Source organism: Caloenas nicobarica, chromosome 7 (assembly GCF_036013445.1).
Source record: "Caloenas nicobarica isolate bCalNic1 chromosome 7, bCalNic1.hap1, whole genome shotgun sequence".
NCBI lineage: Eukaryota > Metazoa > Chordata > Aves > Columbiformes > Columbidae > Caloenas > Caloenas nicobarica.
In genome coordinates, this window is record NC_088251.1 from 21,705,739 (window position 1) to 21,732,104 (window position 26,366).

General features: G+C 42.7%; 1 protein-coding gene across 2 annotated transcripts in view; it reads left to right on the forward strand.

The window, feature by feature from the left end:
• Positions 1-22,245, forward strand: part of PIK3AP1 (phosphoinositide-3-kinase adaptor protein 1) — a 42,585-nt gene extending 20,340 nt beyond the window's left edge. For both annotated transcript variants that reach the window (XM_065639085.1, XM_065639087.1), the window contains 14 exons: positions 464-608; positions 2,122-2,264; positions 3,404-3,536; positions 4,280-4,476; positions 6,389-6,578; positions 12,753-12,848; positions 14,313-14,492; positions 15,284-15,346; positions 16,313-16,518; positions 18,110-18,182; positions 18,503-18,658; positions 20,356-20,426; positions 20,610-20,719; positions 21,782-22,245. In XM_065639085.1, coding sequence (XP_065495157.1) covers positions 464-608; positions 2,122-2,264; positions 3,404-3,536; positions 4,280-4,476; positions 6,389-6,578; positions 12,753-12,848; positions 14,313-14,492; positions 15,284-15,346; positions 16,313-16,518; positions 18,110-18,182; positions 18,503-18,658; positions 20,356-20,426; positions 20,610-20,719; positions 21,782-21,836 — 1,818 coding nt within the window. In that variant the 3' untranslated portion in view covers positions 21,837-22,245. The remainder of the gene's footprint in view (positions 1-463; positions 609-2,121; positions 2,265-3,403; positions 3,537-4,279; positions 4,477-6,388; positions 6,579-12,752; positions 12,849-14,312; positions 14,493-15,283; positions 15,347-16,312; positions 16,519-18,109; positions 18,183-18,502; positions 18,659-20,355; positions 20,427-20,609; positions 20,720-21,781) is intronic.
• The last annotated feature ends 4,121 nt before the right edge of the window (positions 22,246-26,366 follow it).

A 26,366-nucleotide genomic window follows, 5' to 3' on the forward strand; every position in this document is an offset into this window, starting at 1 on the left:
TCTAATGTGACAATTCTGGTGCATGTCCTGCAAGTGACTCCAAAGAGCTCGGATCATGGCTTTCTGTCCAAAAACCAGCATTTCTTAGTATAGCATCCCCTCGTACTGAAAGTTTCTTCCTTTTTTCTGTTTAGAATGGGGCTGTGCTGCTTGGGGGAAGAGAGTGATAGAATTGAAACTAAATAATGTTATAAATCTGGATTTAATCAGTTTATAAATCTAGTTGATAAATCTGGAGTTTTATCGATTTAATGCATGTATCTATGCTGGTGTAAGCTGTAACAGAAGCCAGCTGCCCAGTTACTTCGTGACTGGAAGATGTTTATGAAAAATATTCAGGACTATGAAAATGGCAGATGAAAATTTGTTAGTTGCAGTGACAACAAAATCCCTAGAAAAGGAACTTAACAAAGTAAGTGTTCTTATGTTATGAATGTGCATGTTGTAATGCCTTTTCTCTTAGGTGCAGACAACAGTTTATGTTATCATGAAATGTAAACTAGATGGCGAAGTGAAAACTGAAGTTGAATTCTCTCCAGAGAATGCATCATCTGTGCGTGTGCTGGCTGAGATGGAGAATGAGTACACAATCTCTGTGGAGGCTCCAAGTAAGCTGGGCTGAGATTTCCCCCCTCTCTCCACCCCATTGCTTCTTCCTATCTCAGCCCGCTTGTCCTGAAAAGTTCCAGAGGGATGAGGGTAAAGGTTGCAGCACAGAATTTGGGGCCGGGAAATATTGAACTTACATTCTCATTCGTGATGCTTTTGTGATGAGGAATTGAGATAGACCTCTGCTTGGGGCCTCTGTTTACCCCTCAGCAGTGGCAGGGTTGCAGTGTAGAAACACCTTACTGGGAGTTCTGAGAGCAGTTTGCAGCTTGTAAAGCACTTTGAACTTAGCTGCATGTTATAACCACCACCACCATGTTAGTATTGGCAGGGCACCAAGAGATAAGTAAGTGCCAGTAAATAATTGCATGACTATAACAGCATGTGCTTAATGTTGATCTCTCTGTGATCAGAACTGAAACTATTTATCCTGGCTTACCTTTCAATTTACATATGTTCTGTCACTCTAGATATTTATATTTGCAAAACTGTAGGTTGTCTAAACGTCAGGTTCACTAAACTTTAGGGGCAAGATTTCTGAGCCTTATAGATTGATAGTAATTTCCCGGCATGATTTTATTTAATCTACTTTGGTCTGTCCTCTTTGAAGAGTCATTGTGGCAGATCTGAGAATAAAGATTAATAGTCATTATAGCAACTCCCATTAATTCAGTGAGGTGGACTGATCTAAAGAAGGTGACCTCATCCACATAAGTGTTCAACTTAATCTGTCTTAAATCAAGATTTATAATTTAAACACAGATTGGAAACTAACTTGCACTTTGAATTATAAACATGACCTTCACATTGATGGAGTTTACAACTATGTAAGCTCTGCAGTTTCTAACAGTAAAAAATATATTTTTAATTCCCTTCATCAGTTCCTGAGTTGTTAACAGCCAGACATGTATACAGGGAAAGATCAATTTCACTGGGATTCAAAATATTTGTTTGAAAGTGACAGTTCAGACCTATGAATACACACTGGACAAAACATCAAGAACCTCCCAAGGTGCAAGCAGGAGAGAAATCCTGTGCATGGCTAAAGTTGCAAAGCTGGAATTATTTTAAGTTGATTTCGTTCAGAGATTAGTGTGGCTTACAGGGGTTGCAAAACCCCTAGTGACTCTTCTGTTTTCTCTCCCCTCCTTCCCCAGCTCTCATATTTTATGGCATGATTTAGAGACTGTTCCAGAGGAAGCCAGGCGTGGAGAGATGTGAGGCTTTCTAGTTTGCGATGGTGTGCTGTTAACATTAGTGGTCCAGACTACTGTTAGCAGAGGACCTAGCAGGTCACAGGTGATGTACATTGACGTAACTACGAAGAAGGCAGTTCCAAAGTACTTTCCTACCTAGTGTTCAGACCAACATATTTTTTCTTGACTCTTCATTAATTCAGTACAACAGAAACTGTTTTGGCATCCAGCTGGCAGTATCTCCAAACCCAAGGTATTTGATGTAGACCTATTTCCATTTTTTCTTTTAACAGTGATTTCTTCACTTTCTTTTCAGATTTAACCTCTGGGACAGTGTCTCTGCAGATATATTCAGGGGATTTGATGGTGGGAGCAGCAAGTGTCACCTATCACACCGACATGGAGGAAATCAGCAGTCTGTTGGCTAATGCAGCCAACCCGGTACAGTTCATGTGCCAGGTAATGACTCCAGCAAACAGCTGCTATGGAAATCAGTTCTTTCAGAGGCTGCACAAGTGGACAAAAGCAAAAGTGCTTGTCATGAAGTAGCTCTTCTGAAATGAAGAAATGCAAGGTTATTTAGGGATTTTCACATAACCTTAACATCCCCTTTTAGTGAAAGCATTGAGTGCTTTTTCTGTCTCTGGAGCAAATAGCTGGCTAACATAACTCAGGCTGTTGAACTAACAAAAACTGCAGTCAGTCAACACTCACATTTAGACCCTGATGACTTGAAAAGACTGGGATGACAGAACCTGATATAACAGAAAGTACAGTAAAGAAATAAATTGTTTGCAAATTTGTATCTAAGTGTTCTTGGAAAAGATGTGAAAAGGTAGCAAAGATTCATACTAGCTGAATGGAGTTAACATAAAATGATTTGTTTATTCTTAGCGTTTTTTTTCTTTAAAGCCACTCATCAGTTCTCATATTTTGCACAGCTGGAGTATCTGAACCTTATTAGAGGGATAAAACTTGCACAAGCAAGTTGTCCAGATGCGTTGTCTTTGCTGCCTGCCTGCATGTCCCTGATCAACCATGTAGCGGAAGCCTACAGAGCAGGGTTGTTAGTCATCAGTGTACCTGGGGCTGGAGAGACCCTCTTTCCCCTTTTTATTTCAAGTTGTGGAGCAGCTGGTACCGGGCTGTGCCTCTATTTGGGGAACAGGCATGCTTCTCAGTCTTTGGTTAAGAACCAGTCCAAAAGCCAAACCCAGAGTGTACACCAGAGCAATTAAAAATGGGCTAGTTCATGCTTAAAGCAGGAGTGACACTTCATTGGAACAGTATCAGAAGTAAGATTATACCTGTCAAGAAGGAGGAAATAAGAATTTTCTGTGCTTCCAGTTGCCCGAGTGACTTTCTCATTGTACTCTGTCTTGTTATGGAGTGTAGGCTTCTCATCTGTGCAGATTAGTGACGCTCTGTTTCTGGACCAGGAAGCTATTAATGTTCTCTGCTTGACCTGAACGTTGCTACCTTCAGTGTTTATGTCTACTGTTTTCTGATATGCTCTAAATAAAGAAACACCTTATAAATCTCACCCTAACCGAATCTCCAGTCTCCCCCAAACAAAATATTTTTTCATTTTTCTCCAGGCCTTTAAAATTGTGCCATACAGCATAGAAGCACTGGACAAACTGTTGACTGAGTCACTGAAGAACAACATTCCTGCCAGTGGCTTACACCTGTTTGGAATCAACCAGCTGGAAGAAGAAGATATGACAACAAGTAAGTTGAAAGGTTTTTGTTTTCTTTTTAAACTTCATCTGGATCAGTTGTTTTACCTTGGAGTGCATTAACACTGGAGTGTCTGATACCTGAACAGGCTGTCTCAAATTTTGGATCTCAGCCAGGAAGCTCAGTTTCTCATGATGCCTATAGATTGGGGATTGCTGTTTGGGTCAGGTGACCCTTTTTTATTACATGCACCAGTCTCACTTCCTTGCGCTGCGACAGATGCAGCTATGTAGACAGCTTCAAACACAACCAAAGTGAAAAGATGATGCTCCCCAAAATTCTCCCATATTTTCTTCACTTTTTCTTCTCCCAGTCCCACATGGCATTTCTCCCCAGCCCAGTCCTTTTCCCCCAACCCTGTGACTCTGCTCTAAGGTGCACAGTGGACACTAAGCAGTTTGATTGGTGTGGCACCATGACATGGTCGCCTTACAGCAGCTGTATTCTACTGGAATAATGATCTAAGAGGTCCTTGCAACCCTGTGATCCTACATATGTTTCATTGTTACAGTGCCAGATTCCTCACTAAAAGTCATAAGACTTAAGCCTTGAGATGCACTAGGTACTTCAGTTGATTTCTGCAAGGTTAGCTCCATTTTGAAAATGTATTTATACTTTTCAGGGCTTTCACATCTGCTTTGGTCTGTGTATTTGCTAGGAACTTTGTTTCTCACCTATTGGCTCTGTTGCTGTTAGAGATAAACTTGGATTCTAACAGGCTCCTGTTCTCACAGATCAGAGGGATGAGGAGTTGCCAACACTGCTTCACTTTTCTGCAAGATACGGGCTGAAGAACCTCACCGCCTTGCTGCTGACATGCCCTGGAGCACTGCAGGCCTACAGTGTAGCCAACAAGTATGGCCACTATCCAAACACCATCGCAGAAAAGCATGGCTTTAAGGACCTCCGCCAGTTCATTGATGAATATGTGGTAAGAAGAGCAGCAGTCCTGCATTGTCCTACAGCAGGTGTGGGCAGCGGCACCAAGCTTGGCACTTGATGTCGTGGTAGTAGGAGTGATGGTGTAATGAAGGTTGCAGTGTGGTGTGGTAGGGTGTAGAAGACAGACATCCAGCCACACTGAAAGATTCCAGGCTGGAGGGTGGAGTACATCTCTGGAGCTGCGGAAGTTCTTGGGGCTTTTGCACAGAGCAGATAAGATAGAAGCAGAGACTGCCATGCTGGGTTTCTTTATCATCCATCCTTCTAATGAAGTTTCTGCAGGGACGTGGTTGGTACCTGATGCACTCTTGTAACCTCTGATCTTGGGAAAACTACAGCCCCTTCATCCCGCTTACTTTAGGGACTAATATGGGAACAGAATATATTTGGGAAGGTACAATCTGGGATGCTCTCTGATCAGTCATAGCACAGTCTGGATTGCTTATTAGCTCATTCACAGTTTATCTGTGTAGTCTGCCTGCTCCAAATCCCTTTCTTCCATTTCTGCATTAGGATAGCTTTCCACTCCCTACTTGTTCTGTCTGGGAGCCCAATTCACAACTCAGTTCTCTTTGAGCTAATCCCATCCCCAGAAAATGGCACTTTGACATGTCCAGATGGACCTGACTCCAGCTGCACAGGCAACTTGGGGCTTGCTTCTTGAAATAAGCATGAACCTAGGGTTATACATAAGAGCTAAATAAATGCTATTCCCTGTTCTGAGATCAGGAGGGCTGCAGAAACTGTAAATTGTGTAATTAAAATCTTTGCATTAGGTAAGCGAGAGATGCTTAGGAAGCCTTTCCAGTATCTTATGGCAGTACTCTGCTCCTCCTGTGTTCTCTCCACCAGCACAGTGACAGACCTATGTTGAGAGTAGATCCTGCTACTGGCCATCAGGCTAGTGCAGCTTAGTACCAGAGCACACAAATGATCTGCACCTGTGTGTCCACTGCAAGGTAGTGGCTAGAAGTACTACTAGCATGGATATCTGAAAATCACAGTAAACCTCTTTATTCACCTAATTTTCTCTCTGTCAAAAGTTCCTCTGCACCTCTCTAAAGCATCAAATGAGCTACCTGCTTGACCTGTTTTGACTGTGAAGGCCCATAAGGTAGCTGTTGTGGATGGAAGAATATCTTGCAGCACTGCAACTGGTTAAGGTGGCTGTGCTTGTGACATGGTTGGAACTTGGGAAGGGGGCTGGGACGAAGCTTTATATTTTGCTCCCTTGCATGGTTTGAAGATCTGCTCTCCCACCCCCCCTACTCCAAGTTGCAAATATGTGAGAAGAGGGTTCTGCTGTCCTGTGAATTGAAAGTTGCCTGTATTACATGAACAGCTACGTGCTGTGAGGTTTCCTGTTAATTTCACAGAAAGGGGTCTGTGTACTCCCACTCTGGGTGTTAACGTGCTACTGCTAATGGCAAGAAACTGAAACTGAATCTACACCAAAGCTAAAACTTTGCTTTCTTGTAAGTGCTTCACATGTGGCAAGCTTTCCCCCTTATGGTCAGCTACGCTTACCCCAAAATAGCATTTGACAAGCATTTGTATTTTTAGAATGAGGTTTGCCTGTGTTCTAGGAGCTTACAGACATCAGGTAGGACATGAAACTGAGGGGATGAGAGGCTGTAATGAGTAGTCAGTGTGTCAGCACCAACTTGTTTCTCACCTTCATTACCTATTAATACAACATAGATCTTGAAGGCAGGGCCCAGACAGCTGTAGTGGGGATTTAATTCCTTTGAGAAGCCTTAGTCATTGGGAATGGCTACTTTTAGAAGGTTTTTTCCATCAGTCATGGGAGAGTGAGATATCTTTTGCTTGCTTTGATTCTCCAGTTTCTTTATTTAAATGAGACTTGAAATTTTTTTTTTCTTGCCCTCCTTCCTCTGCAGGAAACTGCAGATATGCTGAAGAGTCACATTAAGGAAGAGCTCATGCAAGGCGAGGAGGATGAATCTGTTTATGAGTCCATGGCTCATCTCTCCACTGATCTGTTAATGAAGTGTTCCTTGAATCCTGGATCCGATGAAGAGCTTTATGAATCCATGGCTGGATTTGTCCCTGGTGCCCCAGAAGATCTTTGTATGTATATTTATAGAATTACAGAATTGTAGGATGGTTTGAGTTGGAAGGGACCTCTGAAGGTCACCTAGTCCAACACCCCTACAATGAGCAAAGATATCTTCAACTAGATCAGGTTGTTCAGAGCCCCTGTCCAAGAGGCCTAAGCTGACCTCAGTTTCAGAGTAAGGGCTGGTTATAGCTTTTCTGCTCTCACCACGAGGAAACCATCCTCCAGTTCTGATGTTGCATGGCTGATAAAATTGCTCTAAACCTTTCTTTGATTGCCACTCTACAAGATCAAGAACTGTTTCCTCAGTGCTTTGAGGACTCTGAACCCTGAAAAAGAGAATTAATATTTTGAAGAGACCAATTTTCTACCATGTCCTGCTTCTCCCTCCTGAGATCCAGGGAGGTAGGGACACTCTGGCTTGCAGACACTAGTGGAAAAGAATACACTGATTTATTGAAAACTGGGAAAATGAAAAACAAGAGCTGAGATTCTACCTCAACAAAAGACAACCAACATCTAGAAATATATGTACTGAAAAGATTATAATTGAAAAATCATTATTCTAATCCACTTGGTTTATTGCTAAAAATATAGAGCTAATTCTGATAAATATGCAGATATTTAACTTTTTCACTATTCCATTAATATTCAGTGAGGCCGCAAGTATTCAGTCACTGCAAATATCAAGTTAAGTACCTATATTAAGTAAGAACAGCAAATTTACAATTTCTCATCTGCCTATTTGGTCAGACTTCATCCCACTGATATATTTTATGATTCCCATGATGAGCAGAGAATCTAGCTTATTACAGTTTAAGTACCTGCATAAGGACTTCTAGTGTTTCTGCAGTTTTAAGTGTGCTGCATCAAGGATAAAGTTTTCTTACTGAAATACTTTTACTTATAGGCTATGTCTGTCCTGGGCTGGTTTTCTCCTCTTTTAGATTAAATGATGTTATAGAACACATTGTTGATTATGGAGTCCAGAAGACTTTGTTGGTTCTCTGCCTGAAATCATAAACTCTTTTTTGTTAAGTTTTGTTTGGCTACTGCAGGGATAGTTTTGCTACCAAAGCCAGCACTATTCTGCCTTCAGGTGGAGATAAGCAGTAAGGCTGGTTTGACTTATAAGGAACAAAGCTGCTGTTGTTTGCAGTAAAGAGGGAGAGTGTTTCTAGATGTTTGGAAGCTCTGCCTGCAATCAGTGCACCTATGAATGGGGTTGATTAAGTCTCTAGAGGGGGAAAAAATGTGTTTAAAACCACTAAGCCAAACTTCTTGTCTTCTACCCCTGAAATGTCCAGATTGCCCAGAAACTATGTAGGCGATATTCCTTTCTTTTGTGCATGCAAATCAAGCTCCCTGTAATCAACCACTTTTGAACTGGACTCTGAAAAGCATCTCTGAAAATATTCTTGTATTGGTTCAGATTAAGATCAGAATAGCTTCCTGACAAGAAAACCATTTGCCAGCCCTGCAGATTGTTGGTGGAGGAACTAATTGTTTTAAGGTGCTTGTTTCTTCTTCCCTACTGAAGATCACCGCCTCCCTCAGTCTGCTGTCTCAGTGGCTTGTGTGCCTGTCCCCTTGCCTATTCCTGCCAAACAAGCCACGTTAAATTAAACACTTCAAGTACACAAGTTTTCCTGCCTTACTCTGATGGATCTCAGGAGGGAGTTTGGCTGGTGTTTTGGATGAATTCAAGAAACAGAGCCTGCTTGGCTGACAGGCATGGAGATAGAGAGCTAGGAAAGGTTATGCATTTGAAGCCTAAGCCAGGCTGTTTTCCTTAAGCCTCCTCAGTAGCCCAGGCCCAGCAGGCATATGTCTTTTAGGGGAAGTTTCTGCAAGCACAGCCACATCAGCAGGGTGGCGGAGGTCTCTGGGATCCACACAAGAACGTTCTCCTGGTGTGCAAGTGTGCTGCAGCCTCTGCAGGGATAGTAGGACTAGAAAGGTAAAAACTCAAGCTGTCGCTAAAATAGGTACTTATGATTCCTTTGCTGAAAAGCAGAGCTGAATGAGTCTGTGTTTTAAAATGTTTTCTTCATTGGTGAGTTGCTGGATACAGCTTATCTGTAATACCTCAGCTGGGAACATTGAGCACTCTTCCTGCTTCTTCTAGAGTTCTCCTAGTGTATTGCTCCTGTACGTCAATCTTCCATGCAGGAGTTTTTTTACTGAAAATCTCTGCGTTTTTATGTAGTCTGTTAGTCTTTGACTGAAGAATATTTACAGCTTGTCTGAACTGTCCTTAAAATCTACCTGTATTGTAACAGGTAAGTTTAAATTGACACAATGCTCAACACTTAGATTGGTTCTCTCAAAGCAAAGGTGTTTCAATATTATTTACAATACCAGCACACAGGCAAACACTCACTGAAATTAATGGGAGCGCTGGCTGGTTTAGAGCTGCCATCACAAATAAAGGGTTCAAGCTTTTGTAATGACTTAAAGGTTCGTGGGGATAAAAAGCTCCCTAGGAAATCATAATCAACTTCTACTGAGGTACTTTTCTCCAGGTCAGAGTAACCCTTATGTGAGTAGTTATGGCTGCAGTGTAGAGGGCAATACCTAGGTTATCTGAAGTGTAGCCATACTATGGCAGCACGCCCATTTATTGTGATCAAGATGTGCTTCCACCACAGTTTTTCAGAGACTGATCAAAGGAAGGTTAGATATCACAAGGTCATTTGTCTGGCAGGAACTGGTTTGAGAACGAGGTAACATAGTACTGGAGCCCTTGTAATGAGTTAAAAGTAGTAGCAAATCCTTGAACACCAAAGTGTTCTGTTAGATCTTGTATTCTTATCTGACTTCTGATTTTTTTCAATGCATTTTTCTCTCTGCATTTGGTCCTGGGGAAACATTTACAGAGAAAGTGCAGAAGCTGTGCAAGGGCCCAGTTTTACTTAAACTGATGCTGCATGAGAGTTTCACACACCTGTGTTGAGTTGTTACTTGTCCCTTTACGTTTTGAGATAAATGATGAAATTAAAAAAAAAAAAAAGTAAAAGGTTTTGTTCATCTACAGAACACTGACTCCCCTTCTGCTAGAGGGGAGCATTCCTTCCCAGGTAGGTCTTAATGCCCTGAGCAGTGTAGGACATAAAGTACTCCTAACCAAATCAGTGGGAACTTACTAGCTCCTGCTGTTACCTTGTTTGCTGTTCTTTAATAATGAGATTGAATTGCCTTATTTAATTTATCATTAATCTTTCCTGCTTCAGAAGAGCACTTCCCTCTTATTACACTTTTCAAATACCTGCAAAGTCAAACATAATTTTCCAGAATATGCTCCAGGTTGGTGCAGGCTGCAGGTAAATGTCATTTAGCTGAGTCACTCAGACATTGTAACAAACAGCAGCTGAATAGCAAAAAGAGAGGGTTACCTCCATTCTATCAGTCTGGTAGTATGAACTGCAGCATCAGGTAGTGCTTTGCTTTTTCTGCTTTCATTTCACCAGCACCTTCTGCTGATTTTTGCAAAACAGAGTATTTTGAGTGGGCTGGAGTTGTGTGCAAGAGGGACTCTGAGAGCAAGGACTCTTCAAAGTGCTGAAGACCCGTTTGATTTGTCTGAAGGTTAAACTGCCGGATTTGTGTGTGTGTGCTATTACGCTGTTTTACTTGGGGAAAGAGTGAGGCTGTATTTCCTCTGTCCAAGCTCAGACACTGGCAGCGGCCAAGGGTTGGTGGAAACAAGTCCAGACCCTTGGCACTGTTTGCATAATCTATGAACTGCATGGACACTCAGACCCTAGATAGTGTGTGTTTCATGCAGAGCTTTAATCCTTTCTCCTAGAGAGTTTCAGCTGACTAAAATCTATTGGCCTGTAATTTGCAGACTTCCAACACCTAAAGAGTAGATGTTAGGTCACATATAAATAAGTTGCAATGGAATAAATTATACTCTCTTGCATGTTGTTTCCCCTCTTCCACCACTTTTATTCTCTTGAGATCAAGCTGTCAACACTGTCCTTACTGATTTTAATTTTTTCCTTAGTTAATGCGAGAAACAGCAGCCTCCTTATCATCCTTGAGTAAACTGAGATAATTGTACACAAAAATGTAACTGCTTATAAAGTTATGAGTTGTGACTTACGCCAACACATTGAAGCCTTTGTCATGCATAATAAAGGATTGGTCTTTGTAAAGAGGTGGCTTGCTTCATGTGCAGGCATCTAGTGTTTGCAAATATTTAAAGGGAGAAGGGTGCCATTACGTTCTAAAGGGTGCCATGCACAGATATTTTGGCTGTTGTGAGGGGTCTGTAAGACATAACTCGTCTTCTCTATGTCTGTCTGTTCACAAGTTGGTTGAGCTCCCTTCTGAAGCTTTAAACCCTATAAGGGGAAACTGAAGCTCTTTAAATAAATACCTCTTAGCTACTAAATTCTGACATATAGGAATTACTTAAGTATCTTCCTGCTAACCCTTCAGACCAACTTTCTCCAATAGTCTCAGGAAAATCTGGGAACCTTCCCTGTGATATGCAGAGTTTGTGTGCGCCACCTTCTTGTCACTTCTATCTCACAAGCCTGTTTTTGCAGCAAGTGGAACAGAAGGTGTCACTGACGAAGCTGATAACTTCTTTCCCATTTTGGTACGTGGGTGAGATGTTAGATCTCATCTGTATGCAAGACAGGCCCACATGCAAGAGGCTACCAAGGTGTCAATTGTGTCTTCTAAGGAGAGCTAAGAAGTTGATGAATTTAACAACATTGACTATGTGACAGAAAACAAACCCTGCAGTATCCTGCTGCACTGCTGGTTTGGTGATCCTGCAGAGTACAGCGGACACTGGGAAGACACTATTCCCTCCACAGAGAATGAAAGAAACTTGGCACACCTGTCACTTTCCGTTCTACACCCAAATCCATAAAGTAGTGGCTTTCCTCTGGGCCTGAATTTGCTACAGGTTCATTTCTAAAAGCTATGTTAAAAATAATCGAGGTGGCTGCAAGGTGAAAAAGTCATTCTACAGAAAAATACAGGTCTGTAGTGCTGATTCTTTAGGATTCTCAAATGTCAAATCTGTGCTTCCATGTAGTGCAGCGATACTGAAGTGAACTTTATATTAGGTTGGTGGTGAGTGGATTAGCTCCAGCAGCATGCAACTTGGCACGGACTGCAGAGCTCTTGAGAAGCTGCCAGGGTGGTTAGTCCACACAGCATGCAGTGTTGCTGTGGCTGTGCTGGAGCTATTCCTGGGAGGTTAAAGCTAGGTTGGGTGCATTCACATGATTGTCAGTGGGTCCTTTGACAATTATTGTTTAAAAGAAACCCACAACATTCTGACAAAGCAAAATCTTGCTAGCATTTCCTTATCCCTTTTTCATAATCTCCTCAGCTTTGCAGGAAAAAAATAAGATAGGTCAGCAAATATTTAAAATACATTTATAGAGAAATATTTAATATTCTGTCACATAACTCAAACCATCTAATTTACACAGTAATAGTTATTTCACAACATTTCATTTATATCACTCTTGGTTTTGATATCATTAGAAGCATGGTTACCTAACATTTTTAGTTTTAGGATTAATTTTAGACTTACAGTGAGGTTAACACTTTTTTGTTTTTTTTAAATCAGAATTCTTTATGTCAAAACACTGACCTAACAAAGTATCTTGTTTGCTGTCACTCTTTTCTCAATACTAAATTATCTGACCCTTTAAACGCTTTCCAGTCCAACTAATTAACTCAGCCAGCTGTTTTGACTTTTATCCAATAAACAAAACAAATACTATCTTCTGTGTCATGGGCAAATTGTCCTTAATGTCTTGTTTTGCCAAGTCAGAGTTTCCACACAGTTTGGCCCCTCAGGAGCACAATGCAGAGGCCAAAGCCTTCACCTGGCCAACACACTCTCAGTAGTAGCTAATCCTCAGTGCCTGCTTGGAGCCTTGTCAGAACTTCTCAATAAGCAATGTTAGTCATGCTCAAGTGTAACCATCAGACAGCTGGCAAACCTTTGTGCAGAGTGAACATCAGAACTTAGGAGCCTTTTTTGACACAAATGTCTGGTCAGTTGCCTGGCTTCCTCTTTGATTTTCACCATAAACCAAAGGTTCTGTTTGAAATGTCACATAATTTTCTTGTATTACATTGTTCCACATGTTTAAGGGCGTAATCAACAGGTTAATCTTCCTGGGTTTGTTTTGTTTTGTTTTTTCCAGATGTAGAGATGCTTCAATCCAAACCAGACACTCCAGTTGCTGGAGATGAAGTTTCTCTAACTACAAAAGACTCAATGCTCCGCAAGTTTTTAGAAGGTGAGACCTGTTTGGAGAGAGGAGTGGCACTAGCACAGTTAAAAGCAATTAAATGGGAATTGAGATTTCTCCTTGATCTGTTAAGGATAGGAGCTAGTCAACACTGTTGTATGTGTGCAGCTGTGCCTTACTGGGTACAAATGAGACACAACAGAAAAAAGCAGCTTGTGAGGTGATTTCACAAATGTGGTTAGTTTCTTACCAGAGGAAGAGTGATTTCTACTTCCAGTCCTTGTATACCTGTGAGTGCAAGCACACAGCTGGTATCAGTTCAGGAAAGGCTGTCTTTTGTTCTTATCTTTGTGATGGGAGTTAATTCTGGTGTCCTGATATGGGTGCAGACTCCTCTCATGGGCAGAGGCTGAGTATAAAGTAGAGCAGCACAAGCTAGTAATGAGTTTTAAGGTAGATGCTTTATTCAAAAGTCCATCCATTGAAAACAGCAGAGTAGAAAGAGGAAAAGGAACTGCTGGTTCCCAAACTTGCTCTGCCTCTTCAGTGTTCCCTTCTGCCTTCTCTGACCAAAGCTAGACCTTAGCTCCATGCTGTCCCCATTGAGCATGATCTGGGTGTCCAAGCCTTTTCCTGACTTACCAGGTTCCATGGGATACTGGCTTACTCTTTGCGGGTGACTCAGCTGGACTCAGAGCGAGATTAAGTCTAGGGCTTTTAACATCTTGTTCTGTTTTCCCTACCGACACTGATGCTCTGGCAGTCCCATTCCATTGACTCTTCTAGGTGTTACAACATCATTATCAGAAAGTTAATGCAGTGGTTAGGTTATTTGCTTGTGACTTGATAACAGAGTAGGGAGTTAGTCTAGGGGCTCTTAATTCTTTTTGCTAGCATGCAAACACAGGGAAGCTAGCTTTTAAATCAGGTATGGCAGCATTTGATGATTTTGCAGTCATGTTAGGAGTGAGAACAGAATGGGTATGATGAGGTGGTATAATGGTAGCTGGGCTTGTTAAGTGCATATGTGTGTACTCAGCTCCCTCTGGGACACGTTGTTCTGCAATCAAATATGTTGTCAGCTGATGGTGATTGCTCATTTCAAAGGAATAATTCTCTGTAGTACTTTGTAGATCACCACAAATGGCTTTTGAAAACCAGTGCTCTGTTTGATATGATATAGCTAATATAACATAACTGATAATTTACTGGGAGTAATTGAACTAACTGTTCATTGAGTTGTTAAAAACAGTTATCAGATTTTCCGTTATGGTTTTTTCACCAAACCAGATGGTGCAGGCTTAGTGGCAAACACTTAAATGCTACTAGACGTTAGTGACTTTATCAAGTCCTGACTTGAAGGGCTTTGGCACTTTAAGTAATTGCAAAACTGGATGTTTTTGCCTGTGAAATGACCAGCTTGGTAAGAATGTGGTACATAGTGCACCTGGAAGGATCCAGTGTTCAGTGAAGTGGCCAGGTTTATGTCTTACCAACTCTGCTCTGTTGTAGGCAGTAGCATGGATGTACCAGATTCAGAAGAAAGAGTTTACCAGCAGCATGGTGAAGATGTATACTACTCAGTGGAACAAGATACTTTCCCACAGGAAATGGCGAGCAGACCTCCAGTTCCTGTTCCAAGACCAGAATCCAGCTCTCCACAGCCGGACAATGAGCTGTACATCTCCAAAAGTGAGTTGGGTACCAGGACCTAAACTATAGACTAGTCAGCTGTAGAATGGCCTTGACATGGGTTCCAGTTGCCAAATAAATACCAAGAAAATGTACCTGTTTTTGAGACCCCTGGATTATTTGGCTCTGGAGCTGGATTACCTTTGGGATCCAATTTCAGATGTGTTTTTCATCTTCTGCCTACTCTGAAAGCGTGGGGATGTTGCATCCTGAGGTCTTGGCCTGAGCTTTCTCTTAATGAAAGCAGTAGGATAGCAGGTTACTCCCAAATGGTATAAACAAATCCAACTAGGTAGGAAAGATCTTGATATTACAAGCTAATAAATTGAGACATTGCTGCTCTGTAATGATATCATTGATGTTATAGCATTTGTATAGGACATGATTCTATACCTCAATACTTCCCTCTGAGGTGGGGTTTAATTGAAATCAAAGAAAATTGTGCCTCTTAGTTTGCTAGGCAGTTTTGGAAATCTTGGTCATATTTCACAAACATTCTAACAAGAACTACAGTAATGTGTGGGAGAGTCATTTCAGTGGCTCTTTGTGCATGAGATAACTGTGGGGAAAGCATGTCCAGATTTCTCTTAGAGGTGGCTGAGCTCAATTCTTTGAGGTCAATAGAAGGGGAGTTCTATGGTACAACTCATTATCTTGTTTTCTTCAATGGACTTAGTTGGGTAACAGAAGCTGTAATGCAGTACAGTATTGTCTATGCTTCCCATATTCATCCTTGCTACTTCTGTCTTCATGAGATGCATTTTGGTATCTAAAGAGTGCTTGTTTTACAGTTTTTGCGCAGAAAGCTCAAAGACCTGAGAATCTCTATGTCCCTAGAGGAAGGGTTAAGAAAGGTAAGCCAGAAGTTCAACCTGAAAATCTTTCCAGTAATCCAAAGGCTAACCTCCTGAGGTAGCTTCATTTGTGTGAAATGTGACAGAATAGTCTGTTTTACAAGACTTCTGGGATAATAGTCCTGTATGAATGACTTGACCTTACTGACCTTATGTGACATTGAAACTTTTTATAACAGCAGAGTGTGAGAGGGGTACCTTTTTATCACATACTCTACATATCTGCTGTCTTGGAATTTATCCTCAGTCAGGATCATAATGATCATCGAAGTCCTTTTATTATATTGTGACCCATAGTACTTCATGGAGTCAATGTCCCACTTTTGATCTTCTGGATGTAGCCATTGCATGTTGACCAAAATTTCCTGGCATTTAACCTGTAGAGAACTGCTTGCCACTGATCTCTGCACTTCGAAAACTGTGCTCTTGTTCTTTCACCTCTTATCCTGTGCACTATCAGAGTGCCAGGAACCACATGTGAGTTTTTATCTCATGTTGGGAACTCCTCTTTGTTGCAAATGAGTTACAAAGGGCTAGCATCAGCAGGATGGGTTTTCAGCTTTCTGTTTCTGGAGTTACACTGCACAGATTACCTAGGAAGAGTCTGGCTTTGTGACTGCCAAGGTGAAAGCTCTGTTTTGTGGATTGCTGAGGAGACAGAGACTTTTAAAGTGTGGAAGAAGAGTACTTTAAGGAGTACATTTTGTACTGTTCACTTAATCTCTGTTCTTAAAAACATAATTTATCCCTGGGACATATTTGCGTACAAGGCTACCTCTCAGCTGGGCATTTAGCCCTGACAAATAAGCGGATGGCATAAGGACAGAACACTCTTCTGGCTAAGGAAACATTAATTTTTAATTCTTTATTCTCTGCTAAATCAAGAGTGCTTGCGTTTCTTTTTATTCAGTGAGAAGCGCAGATGCCACAAATTCAGTAATATTTTTTGTGTTCTTCTCTCTTCAGAGACAATAGTCAGGCCTGTAAGGGACCTGTCTCAGTCAAGCATCTATGATCCATTTGCTGGAATGAAAACCCCAGGTCAACGGCAGCTGATTACATTACAGGAGCAAGTGAAAATGGGCATACTCACTGTTGATGAAGCGGTACTTCATTTTAAGGAATGGCAACTAAACCAGAAAAAGAGATCAGAATCATTCCGGTTCCAGCAGGTACAGGCTTATTCCATGGTTTAAGAAATACAGCTGTCTCTCTGGGTATATATCACAAGCTGTTCAGTGTGGGTACATTTCTTTCCTGGTTGGAGCAGGAAGGTTGCTAACCCAGTCCCCTCCGCTAGCAGAGTTCTCTCCTGACATGGTGGGGTTGTTTCTATGTGGCAGCAAGCAGGTTGCTGTTTTACAGATCTATTTGTCTTGCAGTGGTTTTGTTAGTTTCTGGAGATCCGTACACTAGGAATTGGGTCAAATCCAGTTGGCTAAATTACCTTTCTACAGGTCACCTAGCACCTACCTGCTGGCAGGGGGCTTCTGTGATGAACATTTAGCTTGTCAGTTCTCATCCATTTCAAATCAGTGAAGACTCTGTCCCAGAAGGGATAGTGGCTTTTAAGTCCTGTCTTGTAGGTGGTCTGATTCCTCCCTGGGTGTTTGATGGCTCCAGGACTACCTGTTCCTCGCAGCTGCGCAAGGTCTAACAACAGTCATTAGTAAAAGCACAGTGTCTGGGTGGCTTAGCCGAATGGAGTCATTATGTTGGCAGCAGCAGCATGACGACTGGTGGAACTACCAGTCATAGTTTAAAATTTCCATTCTCAAGTTAGAGTGAGGCTCCCTCTTTAAAGCCACTGCCTGCTTCTTTTGGAGCCTTTTGTTCGTGCTGCAGCAGTCTGCTGTCATACTTGAGGTGCCGGTCTCCAGAGTGTGATGCTGTTTTGGGAACTGTCAGACAAGGGGTTTTTTTTCCTCCTGATTCTCACTTGGAAGGGTCCTCTCTTCCTAGAAACAGTCACAGGAATCCCTTCTTCTGTCAATGAAGAATGCAGAACTACTTAGTAGAAGTCCGTAGCAGAGATGAAGTGGAATGCTCTGTGCCCCATCCCGTGAGCAGATTTCAAAGTCTGTGCTCCAGATCTTGCCTTGTGCTACAGCAATTGCTTCATCTACTTTTCGACCTATATAAGGGTTTTCTCCTCCAACATATGTACATATTTCCCTGCTGGAAAAGTTGTCTGTCTTTGTTTTCCCCCACCTTTCCTTACTGTAAGGTGCAATATACTGCCATACGATGGTGAAGAGACTTTGCACCCAGTTACATTTCCAGGTGTACCTTCTTGCTTCAGTGGGGACATTCTGAATTCTTTCTGAATTGTCCCTCACACTTTGGAATGTGTGGCAGCCTCCTCCATTCCTGTAGTCAGAATTATCTGTTCATTAGTACAGAAAGGACTGTGTAGTTACTTGATCATGGCTTTTGTTTCTGTGCCAGTGTCACAGTGGAAACAGAAAATAGAGGGAGTTCTAAACCATGTGCTGCTTATCTGCAACTGCTAGTGGGTCTGTGAACTTGACTTTAACATACACAATGAATGTCTGAAAAACACTTGGCTTCTGAAAGGCACACATGGATTTCTGAAGGGAATAGGTTACAACCTGTTGACATTGTGTGGACTTCAGCCAGGTCTAGCAGGCTTTGTTACAGCTTGGTTGTAAAGTTAGCTGAAATATAATATTGGTATCATCAGAAAGCTGCTCATCCTATGTTATCCAAAGCCCTGAAACCAATATCTTGTGATGTTTCTAGGAAAATCTGAAACGGCTACGAGACAGCATAACCAGGAGGCAAATGGAGAAGCAAAAGAAAGACAAAAGTGCAGGTAATGGTCTCTGACATGAAGCAGTTAACAATGCTAATAGGCTCTTCAGGCAGAAATTTCTCCATGTGTATTGTAGTTATGTGGTATTTTAATATTCACATCTATGTGCCTGTTGGCTAAAACATATGGAAGTTGCTTTACTCCTCAGTTTCCCAGACTGAGGAAAGGATGCCCACATCTGGGGAGTGAATCTGGATTAATTCATGTACAGTTACGATTGCCCTTACATGACTGTGTTTAACTTTGTTCTCTGGTGCAAAGCTGTCTCTCAGAGGCTATGCTTGCATAGACCCTTCTGAGCTGTTCATTTTCCCTTACAGACTTGGAAATTACAGTACCCATTCGACATTCTCATAATACTTTGAGGAAACCAGAATGTGGAATATATGAATATGCCCCCAGGAAAAACATTTTCCCACCAAAAAAGGAGTTAAAGCGAGGAGACTGGAAAACAGAAAGCACGTCCAGCACAACAAGTAAGCAAACCATGAGTGTCATTTTCTCTACAGGAAAGCTGGATGGAAAATGCTTCCCCAGCCTGACTCTGCAGTCAGGTCAGGGGACAGGACTTCTCTTCCTGAGTCAACACTGACACAGCCACCCCAATCCCTGCATGCCTCAGGCTGTCTGTTCTCAAAACTGTAAAAGCAACTCCAGGTACATCAAGTGGTCTGGGCATCTATGTCTGCATCTCTGCAGGAGGAGAACTTGAAAGCTGAGTAAAAGATTCCCTGGAGCCTTCTCAGAGAAGGCCTATCACCCATCTGCAGTTCTTTAGAGTACATGGCAGCTGCTCCCTTAGAAAAAAAGGATGCTCCCTTGCTGTGACTCTCAGCAGGCAGCGTACTCTTCTGGTCTGAAGGACATAGTTACATTGCAGGCTGGGAACCAGTCTCTACATGTTGTAGATAAAGGGCAGCATTTTTCATCAGTAGCTATGGGACCTCTTGAGTGACTTGGGCAGTCTGCACATTTTTATCTTTGGTTCTTATTAGGTTTAATTTGTGCAAATTAAATCCCTGTATTCTTGCTCTTACTGAAGACTGAGAAATTATTGCAGAAATCATGAAGATCATTTTGGTCTTCTGAAAGGAAAACTGAGTCCCAGTGAGGTTACTACCTTTGTGGCTCTTGGCCGGATGCAGCTGACACATCCAGAGCAGGTGCCGGAGGCAGCTGATTTGTGTATAAGCAGTTGTGAGAGAAACGTTACCAAGCCTGCAGAGTTTGCTGTGTGCAGCTTGGCTCTCTTAGCCAAGGCATGATTGTGAGAACAGACCCTAACACCGTATTTAGCACTCTCAAGTGCTGCTGTTTGTACCAGCTGATAATGAGTTACCTCACCAAGGTTAGAGAGGGACTGCATCTTATGAGAAAACCTCTCTAGCCTCCATTTCAGTGTATAGGTTCCTGAACATTAGTGTCCCAGTATCGCACAGCCTTAGAAAACATTATGTATTTATGACCGAAACCAGCCATAACAGTGTAGGATGTGTTTGTGAGTTGGTATCCCCTTCAGAGATGGCGTGACTGATTAAGAAAATATTCCTTACTCTGAGTATGTGCAAGTTAAATGGGTTTGCATAAATGGTTGCTGAAGGTTGTTTGAGCAAACTTGTCATTTTTAGCTCTGAAGCAGACCAGGAAACTTTCCTGTGATGAATAAGGATTATTGTGAGAGGAGGTGGTGAACATGTATTGGGAACAATAACCTCTCAAGCAGTCACTTATTCTAGGAAGGAATGCGTGACAATGCTCAGAGCCATCTACCTCCATGCAGCTGTTGGGGTTTGATAATTTAACTATACATACATGTTGGGTGTGTACCACTTGTGAAAATATTTACCTTACTTGCCCATCGATATTGACACTGGATCCTTTCAGTCGGATTATGATTGTGAGTATTTAATCAGAAGCCTGGACCTAGATAGGGCAGAAATATGCTAGACAGCAAGCAGAACTGAATGGTTTAGCCCTGTGGTCTCTGTTGCATGCCATTGTTTGGATCCTGAACATGTGAAAAATAACAGTAGAAATAAATTAATCTAAAGAAGCATTAAATGATGTGTGCAAGAGGTAAGCATGAGGTTAGAAGTAATCCTGAGTTAGTGATTTGCAGTTAAATTGCCAAGATTTAATAACCAGTTTGTTTTCTCTTGCTCACTCACTCCAGGCAGTGCAAGTAACCGCTCCAGCACTCGGAGCATATTGAGTGTCAGCAGTGGGATGGAAGGGGACAGCGAGGTAAGCTCTCACCTCTGCTATATACTAGTCCACTGTTCTTAAGCACATGGCTTTGTTTTCATGCAGAAGAAAATGAGTTCAGGGGTAGCACTGCATTTGCAGAAGTGGCAAAATGTAGCTACTTCTGTTGTGAAGTTAACGAACCAAATTATGTTGGCCTGTAACCTCTTCTCCATTTTGTAGGACAACGAAGTCCCAGAAACAATTAGAAGCCGCAGCCCAGTTGCCCAACAAGCAGAGAGGCTGCCTTTCTCAGAAAGGCCTCCCAGGGTGCCTCCTCGAGGTGCAAGCAGGTAAAGCTAAAATGCAGCCTAAACATGGGCTTTCAGTGAATCAATATGGAAGCCTTCGGCAGGAAGCAAACGTGTCTTTCAACAAAATCTACCAGACTATTATCTATAAACACACTGTTAGGAATTGTAAGATCCTTGCTTCTCATCTGTAATAATTGGTGGAGTTGGTTTCCTAGTTGGTGACACACCTATTGCAATGCTGCTGCTGCGGGTCACACACTGCAAGGGCAGCGCTATTGAAGTACACAATGCTTGACATAAGACTGATGCTGGTGGAGTAGCATCCTGCCTTTGGCAGAGATGTAGTACCCAATCCTCCTGAGAAGATCATCTTGCAACATACAAAGTGTAGGGCAGAGGGAATTCTATTTTGGCATTCCCTTGGATTTATTTTTGTTTTTACAAGTTTCAGATCTCTCCAAATCAGACTCCTTTACATATTTGGTGGGCCTCAAAGAACGAACTGCACTGGTTTTATAGAAGGTGCTGAGGGGTTTTGCCTTGATTTGATCAGACCACCACAAACTTACGTAACTTGTAAACATTGCTTTAGTCCAACTAGTGCAAATCTATGAAGTCCAGGCCCCAGATGCTTATCTAATTACAGATGCTCATAAAATTCTCCAGCTGTTAAAATAGTAATTAGTGATGTGTGGTGCAGTAAGTTCTGTATGTTGGATTGGCTCTGGCAAGAATATTGCTGGAATATCTGTAGTTTGTTTAAAAAAAAAAATTTGAATCTTTCGATCTCTTCCTATTGCTCTTCATCTAATTTTCAAGAGAAAGCTACTATAATATCAAAGTTTCACTCCAAGTATTAGAGCGTCTCTGTCCAGTAATAGTAGAATTACTGCAGCTGGAGAGCAGAAGAAAGAACTTGGTCAGGAACAGGGCTCTGGCACCTTGGCACCTGTAGCTGAATCACTGATAGCCTGTTTTAGTTCTTGTATGACTATTGCTTGTACAATAGTCTTACATATGATGTTACTGCATGCAACATGTTGCTCCAGAACCCTATTCTCTACTGTTTTTTAAAATGCATTGTATTCTGTCTTTTTACAGGCCTGTAAGTTCTGAAGGCTTTTATCCTCCACCTGTGCCACCAAGAGGCCGCTGAATCTCTCAACATCTGTGGAATATGAGATTTTTCTGTTTGTATGTGTGTTTGTACAGATATTTTTGGGTTGTCTTAAATTATTTATAAGTGGAAGCCAGATGTTTTCTTCCATTTCTTCCTCCCAAAAGCTCTAGTCACTTTTCCCATGATTTTCACTGAGACTTCTTGGCCTTCTATAATTTTTTTGCTTGGAAGGCTTTTGGTGCTTTGGGACTTCAAGAAAAAGTATCATGATTGGGAAGGAGAACGCTGGCGTGTGTCTTGGCAGCCCTGCACCAACATGAAGTTTCCTTTTGACCAAGGAAGAATGTATGTCCTTTTAGAAACTAAATCCTGATAAGCATTGTTACCAAAACCCTTGATACAACATACAAGGGCTTGAAAAAGTAAAGAAAATAAGTTGTTCGAAGATTTTTGTTTCAAGAACACTCATTACAGTGGGAACAGGTGAATGTAATGCTGTTTGGTGTAACATTTTGGGTATGGACATACTGGCCTTTCAGAAGGTATGAAATATTGCTCCAGCAATCATTAAACCATGGGAGGATGAGAAGTTGTCTTTATTCAAGAATGTATTTTGCATACAGCCTTGAAAATGCCTTTCCCTTTCAACTTCCCTCCCTGAAGAGGACAGACTTTAACAAGGTGTTGTGTGTGCTGCATTTACCATGGAAATTCCCAAGGCAGCTGGTAAGGTACCTGCTGTATCACAAAACAACTATACTTAAACCCTTTTTGAGGAGGGAGTGGGTATGTTGTTACTTGAAATCTCTTGACCGACCTCTCAAATTAGAGGAAGGAATTGGCAGCAATGCTGTGTTCTCTATCTCTTACGTTCATTGTAGAAGCGATATGAAAGTGTTGCACTTCATGCTCTGGAATAGTATAGTGAGTCACCAGTTATAAATGCACACACCTCAAATACCACCCATGTAGTTAATTAGCCCACTGCAGTGGAGACAGGGGGCTGGACTCTGCTTGCTCTGCTCTTCCTTCCTAGTGATGTGAATCTGCAACAGCTGTGTCCAGCCTTTTTTCTGCCTGAGGGCTTACAAACTTAAGGAGAGATTCATGGTTTGGCTCTCTGTGTGCCAAATGTAGAAAGCATGTAAAGCAGAAATTAACTTTGATTACTTATCTCAAGGGACTTGAATTATGGAAGTGACGTGTTTTATGTTTGTTTTTGTGTGGGTTGTGGGTGGGTTTTTGGGTGGTGGGTTTTTTTCCAGGCCTTGCAAACTTCTGTGCATATCCTGACCCTTGGGGGACAAGTATAAGGCTCTGGTTTTCCATAAGTGATGCAGATGGGAACTCTGCAAGATAATATTCAGGGCACAGAATTAAGCATCATTACCTACTAGGTTTTCAAGCCATTCCCCCTCTTCCAGCCCTGAGAGGGACACAGATGCATCTGTATTAGGTGGTCCCTCAGTACAGGTAGGACATGTAAACCTTCTGTCTGGTCATATAAGCTCCCCTTAATCTGTAGGTGAGCAGGTGACAGAGTTGTAGCTCCTTCCTCTTGCAGGGTGTCAAAGCCAATGTGCAGAGCTGCAGGAGTGACAGATGGCAGCTGTGACTCAGCCAGCACTGAATGAAGGTGGAGAAGCCCCTGCTGCTCTCAGGGGTTGAGGCATAAGCTAAATACCATCTACACATTAAGCTCAGGGTATAACTCCAAGTGCAGTTCATATAGCTGCTCCTTTTCATGATAGGGGGATGGACGTGGTGTGCTGCAGGCCTACAGCTACAGAGGTGACTGGTAGTTTTATTTTTTTTGTTTGCTGCTTTTTAAAGGACCTCAGTGCTTTCTCCAGTAACTGACGCTACAGGCTCTCACTGACAATTTGCTCTTTGTTCACAGTAGCCAGGGGAATGGTGAGGTGGGAGCTGCCTTCCTGTGCTCTTCTTGGAACAGAACGAAGTTCCCAGCATTATTCAGTCAAACTGGAAGCAGGGAAGGAGATTTTGGTGCTGAAGTATGTAAAATGGTAGCATGCATAAGTGAAGGAAACAGGGATAAAAGAAATAAACTAAAAGAGGAAATTCAACAGCTTGACTGTCTTCACCTGTTACACATGCTTTGGTTTGCACACAGCTCCCTGGTTTTGCTCTAAAGTTCCCTGTCTCCTTAGTGCTGGCTGCAGTTGTGCTCCAGAGCTTGGAGCTCTGATGTGATAAGAGGAATGCATCTGCTTCCACATCTGCCAGGCACAATATGAGGTAGAAATGTAGGATGGGAGGAAAACTGTAACAAGACAGGAGAGGAAGAGCAAAATATGAAAGTGTGTGATGCAGATTTCCTTTCAAAGCTGTTGGACTGAAGCAGCCCAGGAATCCATCTTCCCTAGCTAATTTTTAATTCTGCACCCCTTGCATGTGATAGCCAAATGTCTTCTGTGGGAGGTGTTTTATGTGAACTGTATCTGAGCGTTTGCACAATCCTAATAACATGGCTGTGAACTGGATTTTTATTGCTAGTACTGCAGTGAGATGGTTTATAACTGAATTGCTGAAAAGTAGCTCGTAAGTAGCCTTTCAGTCCCTCTCCCATTTGAAGCTTAGGCCCTTCCTTAGTCTGATCTGACCTATCATACAAGAAAAAAATGCTGATAGGTCTCTGGTTTGGAGGAGAGGTGAGCCAGGACAGGTGGGGCTGAGTCATGTTATAAATGCATCTGTTCAGGCCTCTTCTGCACTGCGTAAGGGGGAAAATCAAAGATATGGCTGCAGTCTCAGGGATTTCCTTCTCTCTTTGTAACTTCTGGATTGCTTTGGGATCTCACTGGTCAGTGATCACAGCAAAATGTCACTCTATCAAGGAGAAAAGGAGCAGGACTAAAATGGCTTCACTGTTAAATGCAGGTAAACAGTTGGGGTGCAGGCAGGACTTCCAGCTCTCTTGCAGGCCAGCAGAGATGGACCTTCTCTTAGCTGCCAAAACATGTGTTCCATGTTGGTTTGGTTTCATTTAGTTGCTTTAATCCTCTTATGGCTCAGTGTATGGAGTCCTTGTATGTGTAAACTCCAGTTGTGCTGGTGAGCATGGGGTACATATTGCTTCCACCCAAGATGAGAAGCGAGCTGAAACTGAAACTCAGAAGAGACCAGAGAAGAAAACTGCCTGCAGCTGGATTGTTGGTTACTTAAGAATATGCTTGGGTGGGAGAGTGAGAATGAAGTGTGTTTCTGTTGAATATTAGAGCTCACGGACTGAACAGATAATAAAATTGTTGGTAAAAAGGGAAGGGCCTGTCTACCTGCAGGGGCATCGACCAATCCACCAAGCCCAGGTGGCAGCTGGCTGGCCTGGGGACAGTGTTTGCTTTTTGCACAGTTTGCAGCACAGAACCCACTGCAGCAGGTGCCTCTGCCTGGCCCTGGTGTTGACTGAGAGGCTTAAGCACTGAATAAACTGAAGATGCTGAAGCCTCTGTCTCCCAGGGGCAAGCTACTCTCTTTTGGACTGAGATACAACAACTAGAAAGAAACATATGGTGTTATCAAAGTGGTCTAGTGTTGTTTGTGTTTTAAATATAAACAGGGACTTTGCATGAGTTTTGATACATCTCTACAGGGACCTCCCTTTTACTGAAATATGTGGGAGGTTGTGAACATACTATCTGGAAAAGGCTTCACATAAATGTAGCTTGCTAAAATATGTTCAAGGAAGGTAGATTGAATGTGTAAGACCACAAGGAGAAAAGCTTTTAGTATAGGCATGGTGGGCAGCGGTAATCTGGGAAATCTGTTCTTGCTGGATCTCTACGAAGAACAGCCTGGAGCAGCTCCTGTATTCAGCTCCTGTCCTCCCCTACTTATTTGTTGGCTTGTGCAATATCTGTGAAGAAGGTGTATCTCCTTTCCCCCCCACCTTTTTTTTTTTTTTTAATATTGTACCTGACGGCCTCTGAAAATTGCGTTTGTTCAGTTTAAAAATTCTCTGATCAACAAATGCTTAACACCGTGAGCTTTTTGGTTTGGGGTTCTGTTAGGTTTGGGTTTTTTTTTTTTACTTCGGGCTTGCAGCTCGGGACAGTTCCAAGCGCGCCCGCCGCCCTCAGGCAGCGCCCACGGAACCTGAGCCGGGCCGGGGCCGGGGCCGGGGCCCGGGCCGGCGGGGGCGGCTCTTCGCACCTCAGCGCTTGTCAGCTTCCTCTGCGAGTGCTCCGGGGCACAGGACCGCGGATTTCTGAGGGTACTCGCACGCACCCCCGCGTCGCGTCGTTCTCAGATAATTTCTGCTTATTTCATTGATCAATGTGTTATGACTTGATATCAATTACAAAGTAATTCCATCAATTTAAAAGTAACTGAGCTTCAACACGCTCATGCTGAAGGCGGCAGCGCCTTAGGCGCCCGCGCTGTGCAGGCGTTTCGGGTCCCGCAGCCGCGGTTTCCCGCGGGCGGGGCCGGGCCCGGGTTCCCGCTGCCGGCGCGGCGGCCGGGCCCCGCGCAGCGCCCCGGCGCTCGGCTTGGCTCCTGGCGGCCGCCGTAGGCGCCGCGCTTCCGGCGTGCGACCGGGTGACG